At 36.1% G+C, this 10,797-nt stretch overlaps 1 protein-coding gene across 1 annotated transcript; it reads left to right on the plus strand.

The window, feature by feature from the left end:
- Nucleotides 1-3,778: 3,778 nt before the first annotated feature.
- Nucleotides 3,779-9,813, plus strand: MARCOL (MARCO like). The gene is given in 7 exon segments (XM_039835914.1): nucleotides 3,779-4,109; nucleotides 5,594-6,011; nucleotides 6,055-6,296; nucleotides 6,362-6,388; nucleotides 6,459-6,667; nucleotides 8,575-8,696; nucleotides 9,706-9,813. Coding segments are annotated over 7 exon segments (1,113 nt in total). The 5' UTR covers nucleotides 3,779-4,060; the 3' UTR covers nucleotides 9,752-9,813.
- Nucleotides 9,814-10,797: the final 984 nt, after the last annotated feature.

Here is a 10,797-nt window from a genome sequence, read left to right on the forward strand (position 1 = left end):
CTAATATTTCACTGGATTTCTCTCTTTGTCTCTCTATCTCTCTTTGTCTCTCTATCCATGATGACATCAGAAATATCACATTTCTAATATTTCACTGGGTTTCTCTCTTTGTCTCTCTATCTCTCTCCATAGTCTCTGATCTAATTCTGCCACACTCTTAAGGCTTAGACCTAAAAATGGCATGTTGCCACATCCACTGCATTCTACTCGTTAAAGAAAGTCATATGACAAACTCAGATTTAAGAGGAGAGGAAATGTACTCTTCTATAGGAGAGGAATAACTTGCATGAAGAGAGATGTGAGGATTTGTGATGCTGGTTTTTGTGAACAATATTCTAAAAAATTCTCCTTCCTTAAAATTAAATTGTAAGATGAATTATGAGCAAACCTTATATGGAGGGTGACTGGAAGTGAGGTTTGAGAAATTAGTTACAGAAAAGCTGGACCTGAATGACTAAAACTAATTAATCTGATGATCGACATGGGAAGAAAGTATGTAACTTGTTTTCTCTTAAGTATGTGATAATGTTAAAAAAAAGGGGGAGGGCACTACAATTATTTATGGTGGTGGTGATAAAAGGTTAATTTGATAGTGAAAAAGAGATTATATTTCAGATTTTTTTCTCCAGAATTTGCAAAACTTGCACATTGAAGATTTCCACATAATGAAAGTCTCAGTACTAAATCAACAGATGCTTATTATAACCAATTTAGTCCATGAGTACTATAATTATGCTCTATTTAATATTTTATTGTTCTCCAGTCACTACCTGTGTATTCAACTAAAGTGAAGGTGACAGAGGTCAAGTTCCTAATCTCAATGCTTACATGAGTATAATAGCAATTGCTAACATTGATGGAACATTTTAGTGTGTGTGTTAGATATATGCATCTTCTCGATAATGATGAAATTAAATATATTTAAATTTTAGTTTGATGTAAAAATTTGCGTGCCAAATGAACAAATTGACCCCCAAAGCACAGAAGTTACCCAAGATTCTATCTCAAGCATCTGCCACCCTCCAGGACTCAGTGTTCTGAAACTAATGCTTCCATGGGGGTGAAGACAGAGTGAAATGATCAAATAAGTAAGTCAACTAAGAAATGGAAAAGTGCCTTAAGTTAGGTAGAGATTACCTTTGGCCTCTTACTTGACCTTTGGCCTCTTAATAGTATTGTGAAGCATTTAATGAGACTTGGTAACCAACTGGCAAGTCTCTGACGGTTTTGGCAATGTGACACTGAATTTAAGAGACATTATGTCTTCCATGCAATAGGAATTATGTTTAAAAGACCAGACCAAACATTCAATTTGTCTGCTGGATTCATTTCAACCTATTTGTCTATGTCTGAATAGCCTAATGAATGCTATGCAACTGATGCCTTCTCTCTTTTACTGCACTCAATCTTCACACACCTTTTGAGATTCAAAGAACGAAACTTGACATGTGCTATTTCCCCTGAGGAAGAATTGAAAGGAAACATAGTGGCTAAAATAGAAACCAAGGCAACAAAACTACAGATAAAATTTTTTTTCCACTAAACCACAACAAACCCTTAGCAAAATTTGACTCCTTCAGTGGGGTGTTATTATCATGATTTTAGAAATAAGAGGAAAGGGAAATAGAAAAAAAGGCAGATGGAGAGAGAAACAGAAATTACTTGCATATGATTACAAAGCTGAAAAAGAGGGAGACAGGCACCTTGGGTTATCTGTCTTCATTGCTGTTGTTTCCACCCAAATATGATGACCACCGAAAGAACAGCCTTGATCTAGAATTCTTCTCCAAGACATGTGAGATGCCCTATCCCTTCTCTAATGTGTGCCTGTGGTGAGCATTTTCTGATTCTGCTCTAAGACAGAATTTTGACATTACTCCCAAATGTAAAGGAAAATAATAATGGAAAACAATTCTAAAGGTGGGAGAATTCTCATTATTAAAGGAAAAATGAAATGTTTCATTTAAGAGACTTGGAAGATTGAAGACAATTGTTCAAAAGGTTTTTTGGAACGGTTTGGAGAATAGGTACAGAAAGAGAAAGTGCATTGCCTTACTCACTGTAAGCAACAATACCTTCAACTACTCCACCAAGGCTGTCTCTAAGACCTCAGAGCACAGGTTTCATGAGACTTTATCTTCTTACTGCAGTATCCTCACATAGAAAGCATTCAATCATATTTTTATTTATATTTGCCATTTTGAAGTATAGTAGCACTGGAGTTAGGAAACGAGCATGGATGAAACAAGTGATGGCACTAAGTAATCGTCTAGGCAAAATTCAAATGCAGCTATTGTGGTCCATTTGTTGATATTTGGGAATTTACTGCATTGCATTCCATACATGAGTATGTGGATATAAAAATAACCGGCATCATATTGACTCATTTTGATCAATATATGGTAGAGCAAATGTAGCAAAATATTATTTGAAGAATCTTGTGGTATGTATACAGGTTTTCACTGTATAATTCTTTCAAATTGTATTTTAAAACTTTTCATAGTGAAATTTTGGTAAGAATTATATGACCTTCAAATATATGTGTGTGTGCGTATATATATATATATATATATATATATATATATATATATATATATATACAGGGTAAATTATATGGAGTATATTAGATGAACTATATTTTATGGGCGCTCTCTCTCTCTCTATATATATATGTGTATATATGTATATATACTTAGAAGTGCTTGGATTATGCATATATGTATATACATATATGCATAATCCAAGCACTTCTGGTTCACTAAACCTCTACTGACTTCTCGTGAATTCCAATCAGTACAGAGAATAATCATGTAGAGGAAAAGAAGTTGCCCTCTTACTATAGGAAATTTAAAATTTGTCTTTTTTGATACCTTAAAATTATTGGCTTGATTAAAAAAAATCAGTTATCATTTTTAAAGTTGTCCTTCCAAATAAGCTAAATTGAAAATTGGACACAATCCAAAACCCTAAGTATGAGGATCTTAGAATGTAAAAGGGTTCGTAAGAATCATCTAGTTCACCTACCTTCCCAAAGCTGAAATTTTCTTTAGAATTCAGAAATGTTTATCCTGCATGTCCTTATATTGGAATTTGTTCTGCCCTCTGGAACTACACAGATCAAATAATATCTTCCTTCTTTACACCAATGCCTTTCAGATGATGAATGCAATGGCAATATCACTCCAAAGTCTGCCTTTATTCAGTTTTATATTTCTCACTGCCATCAACCAACTTATGCTCTATGGACTTTGGACCTCATTTCATCAAGGTCATCTTCTTTTGAACAAGCTTTGATTAATTCAAGTTTCTCTCATATGGGGCAGCCAATCTTGAACACAATATTCTAAGGTTTTGTAATATTCAGTTAATGACTGACTAAAACTCCCTAGGTGATTTTCACACGAGCTTCTGTTTGGCATAATAGCTCGAAGCAAGAAAGCCAATCGTGTAATGTTATTCTCAAACATGAGATCTATTGTCTCTTGTTACCTCATAAAAATACATTACCCATTGTCATTCCCCACTGGGTGCATTCATCACTTACTAATGACCAATACTCAATGCGGTTTTACTTGCTTTTAAAATATAATTTGAGGTAAATAATTGGCACATAATTTATTTGCAGGAAAAAGTCATGGGAATCTCTATTGTGGGCATATAAACTTGCAGGGTCAATGATACTACGGACCGAAGATAAATCATCTCTTAACAGTAAAAAAGTGAACCCTGAATTTACCACTTTCCCAGATGAGCTTCACCGCTTTTATTTTTTCCTGTGAAGAAGATATCGGATAGAAGCATATTAAAGTTCGGATATTTATGGGAGTTGGGGCGTGAAGCTAATTTTAAAAATGACAATCCACTCAAGAAGCAACACCTTTCAGTTTGCAAAAGTTACTCTGTAATTTTTTTTTAACAGTGACAGTGTTTAGCAATTAGGGTGGAGGATTTTTCAAATATATAACATGGTGGTGATCATCATGGGTTATTCAGAAAGTATCTTCTGAAGAGTTACCTTTAGCTCCATCCCACGACTGAGTCTGAAACAACTGGCTCTGACATGAAGGCTTTCATTTTCCTTCCCTTCATGTTTTTGGCCATGTTCTCAGGTAAGAAAAGTTACATTCAATGACTTTTCTTCCAACTCTCAAAGTAGAGAATTAGAAGTGCTAAGTGATTTAGTAATACTTTGTTAGAAAATTTAAAAATAGGAACTATCGGAGAGAATGGGAAGAAGGTAATTTCAGACAATATATAGAGCAGAGGCATAAAAATAGTGACAGGCTAAGACAATAGTGAATAGTTTGGTGTGGCTAGAGGGAAGGAGAGGTAGGGGAATGTAAAAAGCAAGGCATTAGACTGGAAATAAAATTCAGTCAAAAAAGATTATGAGAGTTTATGACTACTTAAATTCATGTTCCATAAAGGGCATGGTATTGTGTGATGACCTAGGACTATACGGTCAAGTAGAAATGGGTTCAAATCCTGGCTTCTCAATTTTCTACGTATGTGCTTTGGGGTAACTTATTTAACTTATTTTAACCTCACTTTTCTCATTTGCAGAATGGAAATAACTATACCAGCATTAGCCACTGTTACTTGAGTTCTTCTTAGGTTCCTATCACTCAACATACTTCTTTCAATTCCTTACCTCAATACAGTTAGGTCTTCTGTTTTCAGAGATGTAAATTGCCAGCTAGCAAAGTAAATTTCTCAAGATAATAAATGACAGATAATCCATTTCTCAGGATATTAAATTATGATAAATGAAACCTATTCCAATTTATCTTCAGATTATGACCTCCTACCTGACTGGTTATTTTCTTATATCTAGTGAAAAGAAATAATGAAAGCAAAGTGCCTATGACCTTCAGCTGCTTATAGTTGGAAAACAAGAAATAGTGATTCTCGTTTCAATGATTCTCATTGAAAGCATTGCAGTTTTTTCAGATTGTTGAGTTCAGGGGTGATCAGACCCATTTTGTTAAGAAATATCAGTCTGTAGTGATATTGAAGATGGATTAGATGTGAAAAAAAGTTGTACAGAGATGCCATTTAGGGAGCTGTTGAAGGAATAAAGTTAAGAAATAAGAATATAGAGCTAAGTGGTGGGATGGGAGAAGGGAAGAGGAAAAAGAAATGTGTGTGTGTGTGTGTGTGTGTGTGTGTGTGTGTACATATATATATTTTACAAGGGTAAAAAGCATATAGATAAAATCCCTTACTAGGACACGTGTTTCATGATGGCAGGTACCATATCTCTTGTGTACTTCAATGCCTTGCTAGATGACATTTAGTACATATTTAACAGACCTTTCTTGATGGAAAAAAGTACATTAATACCAGATGTCATGGTTACATGGATTTGGAGAGTGATGAAGAGAGAGGAATCAGGAATGCCTATTACAATATATAGCAATGCCAAGCATGTGTTTAGAGTTTGTAAAATCAGAAGAGAAAAATATAAAACAAAAACTGAAGATAATTATTTTACAAAAGTTTAACAAAAATAGATGGGATGAATGTTATTGATTTTAAGTTCCTGAAGTTAAATAATTTTATTTTTATTTTTGTATATATGGTATCATTACAGTGTCTTCAACCCAGACTTTGAAAACAAGTATTATGAAAGTAGAAGAGGGTCCAGAACCTGTACTTATCCTAGAGAGAAAAAATGAAACTAACCCTCAAGGAGGACAAAAAGAATCTAATAAGCAAGGAGGCAGCAACACACGAAAGAAATTAGGGACCTTTATTCTGCAGGGACAATCAGGGTATTCTAACCAGCCAGAGAAACCAAGAAGTTCTAATCAGCAAGGGAAGCCAGGAGTTTTTAATCAGCCTGAGAGTCTGCAAGGGAATTCAAAAGAATCTAACAAAAAAGGTAACCCAGAAGTTTCTAATGAGCAAAGAAAACCAGGATCTTCTAGCCAGCAAGGGAAGCTAGGATCTTCTGGACAGCAAGGGGGCTCGGAGTCATCCAACCAGAAAGGGAAAGCCAGGATCTTCTAGTGAGCAAGGAGTCAGGATCTTCTGGCCAGCAAGGAAAGCCAGGGGTTGCTCCAGCTGGTAAGGAGGTTCAGGATCATCTAGCCAGCAAGAAAACCAGGGATCTTCTAGGAGCAAGGAAGCCAGGATCTCTGGCCAGCAAGGGGCTCAGGTCATCCAACCAGAAAGGAAAGCCAGGATCTCTAGTGAGCAAGGGAAGTCAGGATCTTCTGGCCAGTGAAAGCCAGGGTTGTCTAGCCGGCAAGGAGGTTCAGGATCATCTAGCCAGCAAGAAAACCAGGATTCTAGTGAGCAAAGGGAAGCTTTTCAGATCTTCTGGCCAGCAAGGGGGCTCAGGGTCCAAATCAGAAAGGAAAGCCAGGATCTTCTAGTGAGCAAGGCGCGGGTTAGGGATCTTCACAGCAAGGAAAGCCAGGGCTTAGCCTATAAGGATAATTGTGATCAGCAAGGGGGCTCAGGGTCATCCAACCAGAAAGGAAAGCCAGGATCTTCTAGTGAGCAAGGGACGCAAGGATCTTCTGACCAGCAAGGAGGGTCATCTAACCAGCAAGGGAAGCCAGGATCATCTAGCCAACGAAGAAATCCAAGGTCTTTTTACAATCAAGAAAAAAGAAAAACTGAAGGCAACCCTTTGGATGGCACTATGATGAAGAATCAGGTTTGTGTTAATTTCTTTTTTTCCCTTAGTCAACTTATGTCAGCCATTCTATTTTCCAAGTCTTGAAATGGTTAACAGAATACACTGTACTAATGACAAACACTTTTCAATGACACTGATTCAACAAAAGGAGAGAGAATTTGGAAGTGGTTATTTTCATAGACATCTATGATTATTAATAGTATCATGGTCCTCCATTCCATCTCATTTCTTTCTACTGTTTTCCACTTAAGCCTTCCTACCTATTCTGGACTAGCTCAAACCCTCACTGATTGAGCCCCATCCCCACCAGATTTAATTTTCATGCTCGTTTCCATCCCATCCATAATCTGCAAATCGCTCAGGTGGTATTTCTAAATCACAAATTTGATCTGATATATCACTCCTCTAATGAAAGTTCTTCAGTTGTGCCACACTACCTGGAAGATGAAATCCAAGCTCCTGAGCATGTCATTTAAAATTTTTCATGATTGAACCCTATGTCCGTGATTTCATGCCACTCTTGCTCACACTTCATCCACATCATACAGAATTTTTGGATTTTCCACAAATGTAACCCTAATACTAATGATATCCTTTATTATGGAATGTACTTTATTCCTTTGTAATTGATCATTTGCTTAAAGAAAGTACCATTTCTTTTCAAATCTGTACCCCCAGAACCTGGAATAAGATAGGCCTAAAATGGATTCTCTTGAACTATTTGTCAGGTAAATGAATAAATGCCTTATATTTGGGAGTCATCACTGCAAACAGGTGCACATCCATGAGTCCTGGATTCCTGTTTGAGCCCTGCTGTGCTTTGCCTTCACTTGCCAGTCTCTCTTCCAAATGCCAGTCTCTTAATTCCATTTAGTAATGACTCTGGACATGGCACTTAATAGGTCTAAAAGAGTTTTCTAGAACATTTCCTCTATCTCATTATCTTAATAGAATTGCATTTTCTATTTCTTAACTGGTCATTCCTTAACACCCTTTCAGATGAAAGCCGCCTGTCCCTCTTAGTCTTTATGTCTTGGCTGGTATGAAGTAGTAATCTCTAGGGGACATTCCTGCCATCCAGACCTTAATGCCACCACCAGAAGGTTTCTGAGTGTTTGTATTGTCACTTAAAATTTCTCAATTTTATATTATTTTCTAAAATGGTGGAGGTAACCCTGTCCATTTTACAGAGTATGTGGGAATGAAAGTAATGAATTGGTATGAAGAGGGTGATAAACTCCAACCCAATGAAAAAGACTGAGGTATTTGTTCATTTTCCTTGGCTCTGAGAAAACTAAGCCTCCTATTGAAGACCCTCACCATTCCATTAGTGTTTCTGTTCTCATGTGCCAGTCGAAGCTTCTGTATGGTCACAGGCTTCTCCTGTCACTCTATAACTTGATGCTGAAGAAACACTTCAAGTACTACTTAACTGAACTCTGAATAAGCCTATATCCTGCCTCATTTTTTTCCCCATGGAACGAGGAAAGAGAAAGTTCAATAAATCATCATGACCATGTATATTTAGTATTTGCCAGTATGACTTTTCCCTCATTATAATTTTCTCAGGTAGGAGGCATGTCTAAAAAGGGTTAATGTAGAAACATTCTGATGTGTAGGAAAGCTGGGGCTCTGGAGTCAGATCTAACTCAGAGTTTGAATCCCAGCTTGGATATTTAATTCATATATGGTCTTGGGCTTGTTGCTTAAATACACTGTATGCCTGCAACTATACAATGGGGCAAATTACAGTCTTCTTCCAGTAATGTTGCACAGATTAAATTAAAATACAAAGGATCAGTAAAACGATTGATTTAGTACAATGCTTAATCAATAATTAATGAGCAATCACTATTTGTTTTATCGCAATATCAGAATTAAATTGTGCACTCCATATTTACCTAATGGTCTTTCACATACTGCAGACTGGCAAGGCCAGCAGCAAGAACCCAAAAGAAAATACAAGTTGTCTCTCTATCTACAAACCAGTCTGTGGTTCTGATGGAAAAACCTATGGTAACCGCTGTGTATTTAATAAAGCAAAAAGGTAAGAGGACTTTGTTTCTTCAGATCAGAAAGTACTGTTCTCACCCAGGGAATAAAAAAACATATTTCCCTGTGTCTCTATGTCTCTAGTTTTCTCTCAATAGTGCCTTGGGTGTTTGTCCAAAAGAAACATAAAATGATCCTTAACCCTGAACAGTAATTCAGTCATTTCCTGAGGGAATGTGATATATGCAGCTTTTTAAGTTGGAGTAAATTTATTATTCTCATTCATTTACCAAATATTTATTAAACATCCACTATGTACCAGGCATTGCTCTTAGCACTGGAGGTAAGGTGGGGAGTAAAATACACAGAATTTTCTGCTTCCTGCTTCCACGGAACTTTCATTTTGCAATAGAAGACAGCAAACAAGTAAAATCTATTAGAAGATAAAGGACTATGAACCTATCCATCCCTAATTGTTAACTACTAAAATATACTTTAAACTTAAGTAACAATACTCCAATAACAATACTTAATTAACAATCCAAGGAGGTTGGATTTGGTGAGCCATGCCAACCTTTAAGAGTTACACTCTGTTAATCTACAAGAAATAAGATGATTATATGATGTTCAAAATTAAAATATGTGACTAAGAAGGAGTTAGATATCTCATCTTTCAAAATTAATGAATGTTCATCTATGAAGATAAGAATACAATAAACATTATACTTCTCTTGTTTTTGAAAGTTCCATAATTTATTAAGTGCTTGGTAAATTGTTATTGCAGAAATAAATACATATTAAAGGTAAGTGTCCCCTATGACTAAAACTTAGAGTTGGAAGAGATATTAAATGCACATTCTCTCATTTTATAGATAAAGCACCTGGCCTAGGGATGAGAAAGGACTGGCATGTAGAGCACAAATTCTCAGAGCAGTCAGAGTGAAACAGGCAAGCCAGAGCCTTGGCCTGATTTTTCTCATGTGATTTTTAAACAATCATATTTTCTCTCTGTCTTGGTGCCTCAAGTACTTGGTTCTTGATTTCTTTCATTATCTTGTTTTCAGGTTGAGTAATGGAAAATTGAGTCTGGATCATGAGGGGAAATGCTAAGCATTTACAGCAACCAAATGACCTGGAACCTCAAAATTCACTTTCAATTCTCTTTAAACAATGGATTTCCCTGGGAAACCCAATGAGTTCAGCAAGAGTCTTACAGTTATCATGGAGCCTACATTATTTTCAAGTTTGTTCTGCTGCAAATAAAGTCAGTTCCAGAGTTGCTTCTGATTTCTGGGGTTGTTTATTTTGTAGACTTTCCCAAACCTTGTGTCTATGACACATCTCTTCCCAAAGTGCCAAAATGGTTAATATTTCAGGATCCATAGGAGCAATTTGTAAACTCTAATAGATATAAAAATCTCAGAATTGTGTATAAAAAATAAAGATTCCCCACTTTAGGAATATTGATGCTATAGGTCATTGGTAGAGCTAAAGAAACTTCAGTTTTAGATCTCATTCCAGGTGTTTCTAATGAAGATGGTCTCTGACACTTGATATGAAACTGATTTAAAATTTTTTTAAGGATCCATCAATTGGATTTAGAGAATCCTGGAACCATACGCAAAATAAATTCTCTGTGTACTTTTTCTTAAAAGTGTCCAAAGCCTTCATCAGATTCTTAAAGGGATATATGAGAATAGATAAAATTTAAAACATTAATCTACAGATATGTAAAAATTTAATGTATTTATTTGAAGTTTTTGTTTTTAAGTCAGGCAATAGACTAAAACCCAGTGATTAGAAAGATCTCGTCAGGATGTTAATCATATTAGTTAGCAATGTGGGGCTCAAGAAAGGGACCAAGACCCCACACAGTGGTAGGATCAGAGCTGGAAAAAGAATAGTTTAATGAAAATGACGACAGACTGAACAAGATGTGGAAGTCTGTGATGAATGCAAGTAGCCCTATTTAGCAGTAGGCAATTCGAGCTGCAATTTATATTTGGAACACACAGATCAAACAAAACAAACATAGCAGGAAAGCAGACAGTGGAATAGGATACATAGTCCAGATCAAAGTGTAAAGAAAAGGTGGGGTATCGGACAAGGTAACTGGTTAAATCTAAGGAGACAGAAACATAATAGTCCAATGTGTT

This window comes from Pteropus medius, unplaced genomic scaffold (genome assembly GCF_902729225.1).
Source record: "Pteropus medius unplaced genomic scaffold, Ma_sr-lr_union100, whole genome shotgun sequence".
NCBI classification, from domain to species: Eukaryota; Metazoa; Chordata; class Mammalia; order Chiroptera; family Pteropodidae; genus Pteropus; species Pteropus medius.